The 16,920-nt window shown below is 38.7% G+C and overlaps 1 protein-coding gene across 2 annotated transcripts in view; it reads left to right on the top strand.

The window, feature by feature from the left end:
• GSK3B (glycogen synthase kinase 3 beta) overlaps nt 1-13,280 on the top strand; it is a 185,973-nt gene extending 172,693 nt beyond the window's left edge. The window contains exon 11 of one of the 2 annotated variants that reach the window (XM_081064959.1): nt 11,922-13,280. In XM_081064959.1, coding sequence (XP_080921085.1) covers nt 11,922-11,989 — 68 coding nt within the window. In that variant the 3' untranslated portion in view covers nt 11,990-13,280. The remainder of the gene's footprint in view (nt 1-11,921) is intronic. The other variant, XM_081064958.1, reaches the window with a different exon arrangement.
• The last annotated feature ends 3,640 nt before the right edge of the window (nt 13,281-16,920 follow it).

The raw sequence follows: 16,920 nt of genomic DNA, 5'->3' as shown, positions 1-16,920 counted from the left end.
AATTATGATTGTAAGTTTTGAGTAATTTTAAATTTTCTTAATGTGAGATACTAAACTAATTAAAGTAAACTAAGGTTTTTGGGCAATTTGCCTAGTAGGAGCCTGGTGTAACTTTATTTTTATGTTACTTTGATTCAGGTTATAGTAGACAAAATTTATTTTATTGCTATTTATTTTATTGCTATATATATGTATATTTCTATATATATATATAAATTAGATTTCAACATAAATATGGAAACTGGCATTGGACTGTGATCCTTAGAGTTTACTTCAAAGTTGAAATAAATCAGGATATGAGGAATTTAATAGAAGACTAGTAGGCTGAGAACAGAGCTAAAATTAGTTTAGAGAAATGCATGCCTTGAATATCTTAATAGTGACCAAAGAGGATTTCAGATATTGCTCTGAGCTTCCTACTGGCTAAAGTAAATAAAGTAATGTTATCTTAAAATTTCCCGTTGTTCATTAGATAAAAAGCACACTGGTGACTTAAGAGAAGCAAAGCATTTCTGGAGCTGCTCTTTGAGAAGAATTTCTCCCTTAGAGCCTTAGATTTGGTACTGTAGGAGATAAAATAAATGAATTTCTCATTACCATTCCAACAATAAACATAATAGAGTTTCATATAGATACTTTTTATGTGCCCCTCAGTGTCAGCCAGAGTAGTAAGAGCCCAAGTATGTCGCCAAATGTTCCTCAAGAAATGCTGATCTAATGAATGGATTGACTGTATGACATTAGCGGCTGCCTATATTTAAATAAATGCATATATGTGTGTGTGTGTGTGTGTGTGTGTGTGTGTGTGTGTGTGTATATATATATATATATATATATATATATATATATATGTTGTTGTTGTTTTAATAAGAATTTGGCAGTGTGGACCATACTTAATAAGACCTTGAAATACAAAGTGTGATCAACAAATATGGTGAATGTTGAAATAAAAAAATTTGATTACAGTGAAAGACACGTTGCCATTAATCCCCCTCAAAATACTCCCCGTTGCTCTGAACACACTAATCCCATCGTCCTTGCCACTTTCTGAAGCAGTTCTGGAAGTCCTCTTTCATGAGTGTCTTTAGTTGTGCTGTCATAGTTGCATCGATGTCCTGAATAGAGTCAAAATGTTTACCTTTCGTGGTTACTTTGACTTTGGGGAAGAGCCAGAAGTCACACGCTACCATATCTGGTGAATAAGGTGGATGAGGACACACTGTAATGTTTTTATTTGACAGAAATTGCCATACCAGAAGCCAGGTGTGACATGGAACCTTTCCACTGTGATCACAAAATACGATGAATACTGCTGCCGAGTGCCATCCAACAGAAAGGCAGGGATCTTCAATATGGAAAGTAGCACGTAAAACCTTAGTAACTGTGTGTGGCAAGTTTCAACTTGTTCAGTGCAGTTGGATGTGAGCTATGGTTGAGAGAAGATGTATTTTAAAGTGTGCCGTAAACCATCCTCCATCATGACAATGCTCCAAGACACACATTGCTTCTGTCAAATAAAAACATTACAGTGTGTCCTCATTCACCTTATTCACTGGATCTGGCACCGTGTGACTTCTGGCTCGTCCCCAAAGTCAAAATGATTCAGGACATTGAGGCAGCCACAACAGTGCAACTGAAGATACAAAAGAGGACTTCCAGAACTGCTTCAGAAAGTGGCAAGAACAACGGGATAAGTGTGTTCGAAGTGAGGGGGAATATTTTGAGGGGGGTTATTGGCAATGTGTCATTTACTGTAATAAAATTTTATTTAAATATTCACTGTATTGTTTGATCACATCTCGTAAACATGCTCTCTCAGCTTCAGTTTCTTATCCATAAAAAAGGAACAATAAATACTTCATAGAGTTGTGAGAAGTAAGCTGTAAAGTGTACAGAGTGCTTAGCTGCTGGTGTGTTCAGGTAGTAACTGCAGGTGAATTGATTGTGACTTATTAGAAAGCATTACTGTGTATAACGAACCATGAGAGTTCATACTTTTTAGTTCACTAATCCCCCTTTAGGAATCTTAACTTCAGGATAAATCTAACAAGAAAAAAAGCTACCATGTACAAAGATATAAATAAGTCTATAATAACAAAAAGAGCCAATCTGATCTGAATGGTCAACAGTAGGTAATTATTTCAGTACATTCTGAGTCTCTATTTTTATGTAACCAAAAAAAATATTGTGAAGCTTATAGATATTTGTGGAAATAATCTTCTCAACTTACGTGAAGAAAATCTAAAAATCCTATGTACCATGTTGGTAACTGCCAAAATGTGAGTTTGCATGTGGATAGGAACTATATAGAAACACAAAAATTAAAACAGTTGTGTTAAATTAGTTGTGTTAAATTGTAAACAACTAGTTGTGTTAAATTGTGCGTGTTGACTTCTTTTTTCTCTCAAAAGCTTTCACATCTTTAAAATTGTTAAAATTTTAAAGATTCCTCAGTATCAGGGAGCATTATAGTTGATCATGGCTCTGATTGACATGAGAAATTCTTGAAAATTACACATTACTACTCTCAATCCATAAAGCATAATTTCTTATTTTGATATATATATCAAAATTTTTGATATATTTATATATGTATGTGTGTGTGTGTGTGTGTGTGTGTGTGTGTATATATGTGTGTATATATATATGCACACATATATACACACACATAAAATCCTGATTTTCTTCACACCCCCAACAGATCTTCTCATTTATTCCATTTGGGAGACCATTCATCTAGACCATCTTGAGACCATCTAAAGAATCTTGAGAAGTTGTAGTTTTACTAATCAAAAACAAACGCTTTTGTAGATTATCTGATGCAAGATGAGTTAAGTGTGAGGAATGGTGGGAAATTTCAACTAGAGCAGTTTTCTCTCTTTATTTGTTTTGTATATTAGTCTTCTGGGTAAGGTTTCTTTCAGTGCAATGGTTCTTTTATTAAAACAAATTTGAAAAACACTGATTTGAGTTCACCTCTCTAATTATCTACTGAGAACTAGTCATCTATCCTATGCATAAAAATATATTCACTAACTGGAAGCTCATAGCCACAAGAATGAGCACATTCTATCTTTGTATCACTCTATTAGAAAGTTTACCCTTTATTCACCCTGAAATTTGTCCCCCAATACCTTCTTCCACTGAGTGATTCTACTCTGGGGTTATATAGAACCAACCCAATCTGTGTACACACAAATCCTTCAAATTTTAATAATGGCTAACATGCCCTCCACACTAATGAGAATTTTAACTCCTAACCCTGAATATGTTCTCAAGTGTCAGGGTGTTAAGTTTTCTGTACAATTAATTGTATATCAGTTGCACATTTCCTAACCATCAATTTTTGCCTCTATCCAAGCAATTAATAAAATCCATCAAATAGGACAGGGCAGGGCCTACCACAGATTTTTGTGCCTTTTTTGAAATTACTGATAAAGTAAGTTAAATGGGACCAGGTAAGGTTTACTAGAGATAATTCTTCTAGTGATCTTTAAGTAATTGATTACCCTTCTTGTTTGCTTAGCTCTAGACCAACCTTACAATACATATAATAATGTTACAAAAAACTTTGTAAAATGCTTTGTTGTCAAGAAAATTTTCAGATTCTTTTCTATCAAAAAGGTGTTAACTATCAAAGATGAAAATAAAACATTTTTTTAAGACTTAGGGAAATTTCTGGTGCTTAAATATTTCTAAATTGAATTTCTGTAATCCATGTTAGAATTTGTTTCTTGGACTATATATATATAGATTCTGGGTTTAAAGACATTTAAATATGTAGATTTCCCTCACCTTCTTTGGGCTGCATTTTGTTTATTAGGATTTTTGTTATATCCTTTCCAGGTTGAAAACCCTTCTAACAGAAAAGGGAATCATGATAGGAGTTGGACAAGGTCTGTCTTCTCTGTCTTTTTACCTCATCAGGGGGCTTAATTTTCTTGATCTTGCTTTTGAAAACCTTTCGCTGTTACTTATTTAAATGAAACCTAGCCTCTTCTTACAGGTTCACATTGTTATTTTCTATTCCTTGGATATGTGCCCTTCTTAAAGTTATATATTTTTAATATGAGCTCATCAGAGAAAACTCCTTTAATATTGCTCTCTTTGGTTCTTCTCCCTTTACTTTGCATTGAGATTATTTTCAATTGCTTGGTCAGAATTTTGTTTTTTATAAATTTCTGTTTCTTGTTAGTTATTAGCCCCTTTTGGAGCCTCTAGCCACAAAATCATACCTATTTGTTTTCTGAACTTTTTGAAATCCATTTTGCTGAAAGTCACAGTTCAGATTTAGCTAGAGCCAGTGATCTTCTTTCCTTAACTATTACAGTTATTTTTACCCAGAATTACTGTTACCTTCTATATCACCAGCCAGTTCTTTCTAAATGGACAGAACTAAACCCAGAATAATTTCTCCCATTGTTTGTTTCCACTGATTTTTTTAAGAGATGAAATGTTAAGTTAGTGTATAAAATTCCCACTTTTCTAAAACAACAGCTCTCATCCCTCTTCCCCTGCCCAAGTACCTCTTGCTTTGCTTCTGTGCCACTTTCACAGTGTGCCCTGGGAAAGCTGTGTCCATGTCCTGGTTAGTTGTAGAATCTTCAGGGTATGTCCTCAGGTTTTTGTCCTCCTAACCCTGTCCTTTCTGTTTGCTCTATCTTAATCCATATGTATGTGGAATTGCATAAAAGTACACAGCTTAAAAAAACAACTAAAAACAGGGAGTTTTCTCTATTAACAACATAATATATATAGTTATTTTAGAAAAAAACATCTCCCATATTCTCACTTCCATAGATAATCAAAGGTAACATTATTTTATATTTCAGTCTATATATAAATGGACAGAGAGACATGCTTTTTAAATGGGCTTATGCTAGTTGGGGGATGGGAGTAAATGACTATATAGTATTTAACTGGTATTCTAAGTCTGTACCATAATTTATTTAACTAATTCCTTATTCGTAGATACTTGGGTTGGGTTTTTAGAAATAGAATTGCCAGTCAAAAGGTCTGAAGAATTTTTAAGTTTTTGATACATGTTGTCAAACTGCCTTCCAGGAATCTTGTCCCAGTTTACACTGCCCACTGGTAGTGCGCATTTTTCCATTTCTCCATTCCCTTCACACTAGCCAGCCCAGAGTGGGGGGTGGGGAGGTGCACAGTGTGCTCATTGTTGTTTTTAGGTGTTACCAACATGGTAGCCAAAGAACAGAGGTGTCTCTTTTAGGTACGGCGCTATACCCCTTTCCTCCTATTGGCTCTGTGTTTGAAATAGACGTCCATCCACATATGCCAGTTTGACAAATTCACTGACACTAAGGAGGTTGTATCTACCCCCTGTCAGGGTTTTGGGTTCGTTTGGCGAGTTAATATAGAGATAACTGAAGTCATTAGCTTAGTCATTATTTCACCAGCATAGTGTTAAGTGTCACTTGTAGGAAATTGTTTCTTTTTCATGCAAACTGTGTTCTCTCCTATTAAGTTAAAATTTTTACCAGGATTTTTTCCCCCACCAGCAAAAGTAATGTAAAATCTTAAGTTGGTGGGTGTCCTGTGGACCTTTCTGGTGTTCCATGTTCCTCAGTTCTTGCCTGAAGTCACCTGCTTAGATTTATATGCCTTTTCTTACTCTTTATTCCTAAATTATTAGATTTTTTAACTTAAAAGATGGAAAATGTTTTCTGTGTCCTCCGTAGCCTTCAGTTCCCTACTCTGAACAGTCAGGCCCTTAAATACAATGTGCTCTGCCCCCAAGCTCCGAGCTAGGTCCTCCCCGCTGCTGGCCGAGCAAATACAAACAGGCTTGTTGACAAGCTCTCCAGTCTGCTGCTGGATTAGTTAGCTCGCTGGCGTCTGAATTTCAGTTCTGTTTTTGAAATGAATGAAGCCACCTTGGTGTCTCGCGCCACACCTTTTCCCTCAGAATAATATGAAAAGAGAGGCGATGAGGTTTTGCTGAGGAAGATTCTCTCCCTCTCCCTCATTATTATACACGCAATATTGTCAGAATCATAGTAGACATTATAAAAAGAAAAATGAAAATCGAGTTCTTCCCCTTACAGGTGATACTTTGATTTCTTTAGTGTAGATTATGATTTCAATTTAAATATGAACTTAGGGTATACCTTTGATTATCTGTAATGATGTGTTTGTTCCATGAATCAGTTACAACAATAATGTCCGAGACCTAGTTTTACAGTTAATGGCATTGCCACTTAGAACAGCTTGAATAGGGACATATCCTGAGTTAGCTACACGCTGTAAATAGCATCCCAGGCTGCCAAAATCTTCCCTTTTAGAAGAGTTGACCTGTCATGAGTCATTTCTGACTATTATAGAAAGAGGATAACTGGTGAATAGAAGCACATAAAATGAGCCTGGAAGAGCACAATAAAGGAAATAAGAAATTAAAAGTTTACTTTATAAGTTCCCAGATATACTTATAAAGTCCATGTAAAACACAAAAGGGATTTGATGTATCTGAAATACACTTTGATTGATATGCCAATAATAAAAATATTAAACATTGAATGATTTTATAACTTTTGAGAACTTGAAATGTGCTTAGGATAAATAAGGAACTACATTTTTATTTAATCTCAAACTTAATCCTGTCTAGCACACGGCCACCCTCTCAGAGAGTGCAGATGAAACATTCCCATCACTGCTACTGGGCCAGACAGTGAACACCTATGTCAATTAGAACCCATAGTTATGGAACACTGATTGCGGTGGCAGAGCCTTGGGAACCCAGCCCCTATGTTTATTCTCTGTCCTTTCCTCCCAACCTGTTTCCTTGTTTTCTCCTCTTTGTATTCAAACCATTTAGCTACAGTTTATAAATGTGGGCCCTTCCACTTACTCTCCTTCCCCTCCCCCATGTGCACATTTGGTCGGACACTTTTGGTTTCTGACCTGGACAGCCAGGTGGAGTAGTTTCCTCAGTATTGAGACAGCTGCCCACCAAACCAATGACTCAGTTATCTAGCAGCTCTTATCTAGCAATTCTCTCTGAATCGGGGGGTGGGGGGTTGGGGGGGAAGGACGAATACTCCCCTAGGAAAAAGTATATGTATGGAATTTTGCATGTAAAAAATTTACTCTAGAACAAAATTGCAGCCTCCTGGACTCTGGTGACCTGATACCTTAGGGTTTCACCCTCGGCTTCACTGTGGGACTGCCCGACTTGTCATTTTTACCTCTAAAGTCACACAGAATAAAACTGGTTTCAGTGAATACATGCACAGATGCCTTTTGCCACATCCAGTACAAAAGCCATAGAACCATAGACTTGTCTTAGGATTAGGGAAAAAACAGTTGGTCATAGGATGCCATCTTCCTACTAGGAGCATACCTAATTTTGTAGAGACTTGGTCGTGGTGCTGGGCTTATAAACCCTAACTGGTATTTAAGTTCTTTGACTATGTGTGTATGTATTGGTTTTATAATGCTGCATATCAAGAGATGCTAAAACTTAGCAGCTTTAAACACAATAAACATTTATTATCTCACACAGTTTGTGTGGGTCAGGAATTCAGAAGCAGCTTAGCTGGAAGCTTCTAGGTCAGGCTTTCTCATGAGGTTGTCGTCAGAATATCATCCGGGCTGCAGACATCTGAAGGCTTGCCTGGGGCTGGAGGATAAGCTTGCGGGACGCCCGTTCACTCCATGTGGTTGGAGAATCCCTGCTGGCTGTATGCAGCAGACCTCGTCCCTCAGTGTCTCTCTCCGTAGTGCTACTTGAGTGGTTCACATTGTGGCAGCTGCTTCCCCTAGACCAAGTGGTTCAAGAAGGAAGCCACGGTGGAAGCCACACTGTCCTTTATGTCCCAGCCTTGGAAGTCACACATCATATTTCTATAGTATTTTATTGGTTACACAGGGGCGGGGACTACATTAGGGCATAGACACCAAGAGTCATGACTCATTGCGGCCATTTAGAAAGGTGGCTACCACAATATGTAAGAATGATGTTATACCTTCCTCTCCCAAAGCTGATTATTCTCTCCATTCCCCCTCAAGTCTGTGGTTGGTTGGTTGGTTGGTGTTATAGGAGCAACAGAAGGATGGTAATGGGCATTGGTTTCTTGGAAGCTAGGAAGTCAGTAAACTATCAGCTCTATAGTTCTTTCCCAAACACTTGTAACTATATACTTCATACAGACTTTGAAAATTAGAAAATAAAATAACTATACCTTTACTTCTTATCATAAATTCACTGATGTGTTCTAATGTAGTAACCCCTTTAGATAATAGAAGTAGGCTTCTAGAAATCACAGTGGATTATGTAGGGGTTAGGTCTGAATCAAAGTCCCCTTAAGCTCTTTTCTCCCTTTGCTAGGAAATCTTTTCTGCTGTTGCCTACTGCCTGTAAAGGTCACCATTCTCTCCTCTGCTCCCTCTGGTGCTCAGTAATCCCACTTGTTAGCCCTGCAGCCTTACGTACATCACTTCATCTCTTTGGGTCTCCATTTTGCCATTTGCGAAGTGAGGGCAATAATTGTACCTATTTCTTGAGATTGCTGTGTAGGCTAAATGACATGCCTGCACTGCGTACTTAGTATGATGTCTGGGGCATTGGTAAGTACTCAGATACTAACAACTGCTGCCACTGGTACTTACTGTGGTGGTGGTGGTGGTGGTTATTGAAGTCGTACTAAACTCTAAATTTATGTATTTTTAGATGTCTCTTTTACCTTTCCATTTATTGAACAATTACTATAAGCCAGTACTATGCTAAGCACTTCATGGGCCTTACTTCATAAAAATAGGTGGTATTACCACCATTTTACAGATGAGGAAATTGAAGGATAGAGAGGTTAAGTAACTTGTTCCAAAATCACACCACTATTAAGTTGTACAACTAGATCTCATACTTGATAAATGTTTGTGGAATTGAATTAAAGACAGACTGTCAGTGTCAATATCAGAAGAGCATCTCAAGACTAAAAACAATAGACTATAGAGCCAGTCTTTGGTGCTTCATGGTTGGATTGGATGCTTTGTGATCAGAAGACCTTAGCCCATCCTATAAACCATGATGCCAGGTAACATCACTTTTACCAGTGTGAGTGCAAAGAAGGGAATGCAAGAGAAACAAAGTGAACTTTGCTGCTGCTAACGAGTTACTGTTTAAATGACTGAGAAGAATAGTTACAGAAATTAACAATAAACACCCAAATCAAATGACTGTTTTTCAGAATTTTAAATTAATGAACATTTTTATTACAGAATGAATGCCCATATGAATTCAATTTTGGTAAAATAAGTGTATAGAATTGACAGTGGAAACAAGACAAGCATATACCAAGAAAAACTTAAGAAATGTAGCTGCGTTCAGTGAATAAGCCAAGGGGTCTGTTGGAGCGACTATTGAGTTTGTAGAACTTCACATTTTGTTTTGTTTTGCTTTTCTCCTCCCTGTACTTTGTCTCCCTCTAAAAAACGGAGCAGTCTGTTCTTTTTTTCAGTAAGGACATGTGTAATTAGATTTTAAGTAAAATTCATTGCATTACGCAAAAGGTTTTTGTTTTGTTTTATATACATGAATACAGTGCTTTGATTTTAGGTATCAGCAGTATTTATAATCAGCATAATTAGCTGTTAAAATTTTTCTCATCACGTGATTTGGAAATAATTAAGAGAAAAATATAGATCATTAAATTACAGACCTGAGAAGCCTGAGTGTCTTTTCAAATGTTATTGTTCAGAAGATGAACAATGGTTATGTGCCCACTTAAAAGGCTTGTGCTTCTTATGACCATACAAGCAGCCTTGAATTTATCCAAGGAGGGGGAGACTAGTTTGGGGAATGTCATAAGCTCACAGGTAGTAGCCAGTGAAAGGACATCTGCGGGTTAGTAGCTAGGTAGGATTTTGTCAAAGAGCTGACGAGCGTCACGGGCTGGGTGGCCATGTAGATGGACTTGCTAGGTGGTGGCCGACGTAGCCGATGGCTGCCGTGGCCTGAGCTGCTAACAGCGCTGGTATATGTGCCGCTGTCATGGTCACGCAGATAAATTCCTGATGACGAGGGAATCTCTTAAGTCCTGGGGAAAATCAGAATGTGACAGTTTGACCCGTCATCTTCATGTGTCTGAAAATGAGAGAGCAGTGCTGTTTGATGATGGTCACGCACAGGTTCTTAGTACCATGCAAAGCACAGGAGATGCTGCGGTACGCTGGTGTGTGAGGAACGTGACAGTATGAAATAGCTCTGTGGCCTTACAGGCTTTCTCTAGGCTGCTGTGCCGAAATTATGAAAATGAATGTTTTTCCCAAGAAAGACTTACAGAAACATGTGGCCTGGACAGGAATTGATGTTAGGTTATTTGATGCCCAGAATTTGGGAGATCATTGAGAATAAAACTCCTGCTAAGCAAGGCATATCCAAGAAAGACCAGGAGTCATGAGTGAAGCATTAGACATAGTTAATTGATTATTGGAAAAGGCCCTTTTCCTGCCTTTGGAGAATAGGTTCTATGTCATATACCCTCTCCTGCCACCTGTTCACATGTCATACCAGTGAGTTAATAAGACTCCATGCCATGGGCAGTAAGAAGCTAATGCATGGACCCTGGTGCCATAATGTCGGCACTTTCATGAAAACAGGATTAAAAGCAGCTATAGCTATTTTGAAGCAGATTAAATTAATTAAACATAACCATTCAAATTAAGCGAGGTAAACATTTCTTCCCCAAAGGTTTAGTTAAATGTTTATAAGGGCAGATTGTTTTGAGATCAGGAATTCAGAAAAGAAGTATAGTATTTAGAGTGGCCACTGAAATTATAAACTGACCAGCTAATCCTTAAGAGTTCCTGTGTGTCCTCGGGGTCTTTTGTTTCTCACTCCTAATTTAAAAATTCATAGTAGAAAAATCCAAAGACCGTACGTTGCATTCAACCATGATGTTGTTTACTCCTCACAGGATAGAGGAGAGCCACAGGCTCTAGAGAGACACAACTTCTGGGTCTGTTTTTGGTGTCACTAGCCTTGATGGCCACAGGTGGTATGACTTCTAGGGAGATGGCTCTTGGATGTTGCCGACCCCCACCAAGCCTCCTTTCTTCCTGCCCATGGCTTAGCATGATGTGTTTGGGAGAAAACTGGCCCAGCAGTATATTCCCACTCGTGCATGAGGTGACAGGGAGGCAGTAGACCAGCCACTGAAATCGCAGTCTATTGCATGCCCAAGGTGGAGTCTGGACACGATTAAATACCCATTTAAATGTTAATGGATACTGTGAAATAATATTGCACCTTTAAAGGGGAGAGAGGGTGAAAGTTCAAGTTATATGTATTTCCAAAGGATTAGGCAAATTAAGCTCAGTGCCAAGATATTTCACTTCAGGATGCTTTGTTGAATAAGTGAATTGGTACTAGAGAGGCTGTTTTCTTTTTTTGCTGATTGTCTTCCATTTCTATGAATGACGAAGAGGGGCTGTACTTAGAAAGCAAGCAGCTGAGTTTGATTTACGTATAGCACTTATGCCTGTCAACACTGACCCATATTACTTTCATTGCCTCCACCCATTTTACCCACTTAGGCAGATGGCATATTGTAACATGGTTCAGAACTTTTAGCAAGTTTTTCCAGCTGTGCATTTTCAAGGGAGCTAGACTCCAGCTGAGTATTCATACACTAATTCCAGCTGTAAGGAGCTGTGACGGTGTCTGGCTACCTGTCTGTAACTTACTCAGAGACAGTATCGTCCTGCACCAGCACCAGGCCAATGCATGGATTTAGCTCTAAGCAGAAAGAAATCAGATTTCAGAGCATTGGCCACTCTTAAAGCAATATTCCACACATAGCTTGGAAGACCACACAGCTCACAGTCTGCAGTGGAAGCAGTGTGCCTTCCTCTTGGGGGTGTTCTGCAATTGCTCATACCCTCTCGGAACTTTTGATTTGCAGATGCTAATGCTGGAGATCGTGGGCAGACCAACAACGCCGCTTCGGCATCGGCTTCCAACTCCACCTGAACAGGCCCGAGCAGCCAGCTGCACAGGAAAAACCACCAGTTACTTGAGTGTCACTCAGCAACGCTGGTCACATTTGGAAAGAAAATTAAAAAGCGAAAAAAAACTTGTTCATTTTAGTGTTCAATTTTTTTATTATTGTTGTTGTTCTTATTTAACCTTGTAAAATATCTATAAATACAAACCAATTTCATTGTATTCTCACTTTGAGGGCATCCCGGGGTGGGAGGGGTTGGGGGGGGAAGCGGAGCACTAGAACACACAATCTCTCTCCCACGACAATCTTTTTATCAAAAGTCTGCTGTTGTATACTTACCAAACAGGACTCCTGCCTCATGCCCCTTCCACAAAAGAAGAAAACTTGGTTCTGTGCTGACGTTTTTGTGAACTTTGTTTTCTTTTAAAGTCAAGAGTAAGACCTTGGTTTAGTGCACAGCTTGAAATTGGCTGGGAGCTTAGCAGGCGTAACTCCATGGGGACTCAGTGTCACTTGTAAAATTAATCCATATCCTCGGGTGTTTGAAGACTTGCCTTTGGCATGTTGGTGGCAGGTGTGGCAGACAAAAAAGGAAACGTGTATGTTTGTAACCCAGGGATGTCAGTCATTTTTGAAACTATAAAAGGGGAAGATTTTTAATTGGTTAAGGTTTTGTTTTGCCCTTCATCAGTGCTAGTGGTGGAGAAACTTACGTAGGAGGCTGTCAGAGGAGAAGCACATGTGCTCCACGGTGGGTCTTTCTTTGCCAGACCAAAGGTTCTCTGCAGATCGCAGTACAGTGTTAAACTGGTGACCTAGGAGAAGACTGCAAAGGGCCACTGGCTGCAGAGGTCAAGAGCCGATGGGCCTGGAGAAAGGCGACGGGCCAGGGGCAGAGCTCACCACTGTGAATGAATTAGTCCAGATTTTTTCCTAAAGTTGCTTCCCTCAGAAAGATACACTTGAGAGGACATTATAGTTAAATAATGTGAACTGTAATAGTCTACTGGTTTATTTTTCGTATTTTTTTCATTGTAGATCGAGCTTGCAGAAATTGCCACATTCTGCACATAGTTCTAATTTTAAATCCAAATCTAGAATCTGTATTTAATTTCAGCTTTTTTTAATCTCATGCTTTTTAAATTTTATTTATTGATGCATGTCAGATAGGCCATTATGATTCTAGATGGTAGTAGGAATATTAAAAACTACACATCAAAATGATATAAACAGTCACTTGTACCTGCTGACTTTATAGAAAAGTTGATTATATAAATGTGTGTATATATGTTTTATATACATAGATTCAATACTGCTTTTTGTTTCTGTTTTGTTTTTATTTTGTCCACTGTATCAAAATTGGTTGGAGCGTGAGAAGAAGGATGTTGCCCCCCCCCAACACCCAGTTAAGAGTTTTTGTTTCTATTTTCTTTGTGTATCAGTGAACAGTGTAAGACTCAGTCTGTTTTTGAAGAAAAAGCAATATTCCTTGGAAAGCAAGGACTGAAGGATTACGTTTGCAGTGAGGAATTAGATTTTCACAACTAGTTTGTTTTGTACTTTGAAGGTTGACATGTTTATGGGCCTTATATAAAGTCTAAAACGAACTTAGTCACCTTGGTGCTTACGGGCCATTACTTGACCTATGAATCTTTAAGGCACAATCAGTTGTACTTTACATTTAAAGATCACTTAAGTGATGGCCCCCTTTCCCTCGGACCTCCCCTTCCCCACACCTGCCAGGATTAGCTGAGCCCTAGAGTGTGTGTAACCTCCCTTCACCCTCCTCGTTGCCATCCTAGGTCATGTTAGGGGTCTCGCCCTCCAGGTGATTTGGAAGTGGAGTCGCATGGCAGCCCTCATGCAGGTCGCAGTACGCTGTTCTGCTGCTTCACCAAGTGTGTGTGACTCTCCAAGAGAGCCCTGCTGCCTGCTGAAGCGAACCAGTACCCAGGAAGGAGACTGTGAGCCATCTTAGTTTTCACTCACTGTTCAGCTAAGCTCTTCGGCCATGAAAGGGGGGTTCCCAAACCTCTGGTTATATCAGAGTTCGTGAGAAAGGAAACACAGTCAAGCCAAATCAAACAAATTGAGTTTTATTTTTTATAATGAGCTTCTGAGAGCTAATTAAGATTTGAAAGATGTCTGAATCAAACTATTTGGCAGCAAAATTGCTACAGGGAATGGCTTTGATAAACCATTTTCAGAAAGGATTTATAAAGAAGCTGAACAGCAGGTCTGTGACAGAAATGGACCTGCTTTCAGACCAAACTGCCCAGCCAAACATCTGGACACAGACACTACTCCGGACTTGGTATACTTGCTGGAGTCCATGAAAATCTGTTTGTTTTACGAAACACTTTCCTCCCCAATCAATGGGGTTAAGACAAGAAGAGAGAAAAGTCAGCTGCTTTTCTCTCATTTTATTGTGTGTGTGTGAGGGCTGAGATGCATGATTTTTCTTTCTCGAGGATCATGGCGGGATCACAGAACTCTTTTATACAAGTGAGATCCAGGTCTCTGAATATCTTTTTGTAAATAATAATAATAATAAATAATAATAATAAAAAGCTCCTCACCAAATTCAAGCTTGTACATTATATTTTCTTTCAATGTTTTTAAATTTAAGTTTTATTGTTTTGTATGTAAATATGTGGACCCAGGAACTGTTATTAATGAGCAAAAAGTTACTGTTCAGGGCAGTGATTCTGTTTAATAATCAGACAAAATGTAGACGAGCTTTTTAAAGCCATATAGTTTTAACTCTGTACAGTAGGTACCGGCCTGTATTATTGTAACAATAACTCTAGCAATGTATAGTGTATCTATATAGTTTGGAGTGCCTTCGCTGCCATGTGTTTGTTTTTGTTGTTGTTGTTGTTGTTTTTCATTTTTAAAATTTTAATTGGTTTCTCTATCCATGTCTCCCGGTCCCACCCTTTTCCCTTTGAAATAATAGCTCACTCACCACGCGGTGTCTGTGCCCCTTCATAGTGAATTTCAATAATACCGTGCTCAGGAGTGGAAAGAGGAAACCATGTTCATAATCTCGTTTCATTCAAGCCCTGCCTTTGTTTTGGTTCTGAGCATCTGTTTCCTCCTCAGAAGCAGTGACCGGTTTCATTTCGGACGTAGGCCACCCAGGGACTTAGCTGGTGCCAGGGAGCCCTAGAGCTGGAGGGTACCAACAGGTTCGATTTTGCTCGTCTCTTCCCCAAACCCTCACCATGGGTCTTACACACAGCAGATTTCATGCTTGCTTTCTCTCCTCATCGCCTTCCCTCACAAATGAGAGAGAAAAAAAGAGAGAGAATTGGCTTTTATAAATCACAGTTTCTAACTAGTTCCGGGTGTTGGTAACCAGGGAGCTGACCTGCGTTAGGGCCTCCCTGGCAGTGGCCGCGCGTGGTGCTGCCACGCCCACGGCTGCTGTTCCCACAGGGGAGCTCTTAGCCCGTCCCCTCCCGCCTCCTCTACCCGTATTCAAGGAAACAGCATTTTCATTTCTTTTTCAAAAATCAGTTTAATTCTCACTATGTGCCCATCATGAAGGCCTTTTTTGAAAGAAGAAAAATCAAAATCATTTGTTTTGCCTCCAAGTACTCCATGTAAGATGTCTTTGAGTAGAAGAAAACCAACTTTACCAAACCAAAGGTTGCTATTTTTGAAACATCGTGTGTTCATTCCAGCAAGGCAGAAGACTGCACCTTCTTTCCAGTGACATGTGTCATCTTTTTTAAGTCCTCTTAATTTTTAGATACTTACTTTTGGTTTGTGTTTTAAGAAAACCTACCTAACCAGTCATCTTGTCTGCACCAATGCAAAGGTTTCTGAGAGGACTATTGTATTTCTCTATCCCTGTGGATATAAAGACACTGGCATTTCATTTCTTTTTCCCTTCCTTTTTAAGGGATTTAACTTTGGAGTCTTCCAAAGGAAGTTTGGCCAATGCCAGATCCCCAGGAGTCTGGGGTTTTTCTCTTTGTTTTAAACCAAAATTGTATCTGATTCCTGTTGTCATGTTAGAGATCATGTAATCACAGAGCCGAACACGTTCTCCCCTATATAGAAAAATAAACTAAGCATGCTTTACAAGAAAAATCTGTCTTTTCTGGTAGAAACCTGAGCCACTGAAAATAAGAGAGACAACTAGAAGCAGAGTAGAGTCTCAGACAGGTCTACGTTTGAGAGGCTTTGAAAGTAATCCCTAGGCTTTGGGTTATTTTCACAAGGGTGATAACGTATTCAAGTTTGTTGCTCCATTTTGCACCTCTGCAATAAACGCAAAAGGACAACCAGTGCATAAGGAGTTAGCTTGACAAAGTAGACTTCCTTGTGTTCATTTTTTGTTTTTTGTTTTCTTACTATATCTGTCTACAGGCAGATACAGATAGATGTATGAAAATGTGCTTGCCTGTACAATTTGCATTTATAAATGTGTTGCCGATGGATCACTTGGGCCTGTACACATACCAATTAGCGTGACCACTTCCATCTTAAAAACAAATCTAAAAATTTATTATATATATATATATATATAAAGGACTGTGGGTTGTAAACAAACTATTGCAAACACTTGTGCAAATCTGTCTTGATATAAAGGAAAAGCAAAATCTGTATAACATTATTACTACTTGAATGCCTCTGTGACTGATTTTTTTTTTCATTTTAAATATAAACTTTTTTGTGAAAAGTATGCTCAATGTTTTTTTTTTCCCTTTCCCCATTCCCTTGTAAATACATTTCGTTCTGTGTGACTTGGTTTGGAAATAGTTAACTGGTACTGTAATTTGCATTAAATAAAAAGTAGGTTAGCCTGGAAATGAAATAAAAATTCACAAGTGTGTGGTCTTTATTTCAGTACCCCACCCTCTTTTTTCTTCACCCTACCTACTTTGTCACTGCAATATGTAGTCACGTCACCATCACCGTTCCTCCAATTGAAGAAACTTGGATC

The sequence above is a fragment of the Rhinolophus hipposideros genome (genome assembly GCF_964194185.1).
Source record: "Rhinolophus hipposideros genome assembly, chromosome: 2".
Classification (NCBI taxonomy): domain Eukaryota; kingdom Metazoa; phylum Chordata; class Mammalia; order Chiroptera; family Rhinolophidae; genus Rhinolophus; species Rhinolophus hipposideros.
Note: the sequence above shows the minus strand (reverse complement) of the source record. Positions and strands in the feature narration are given on the sequence as shown.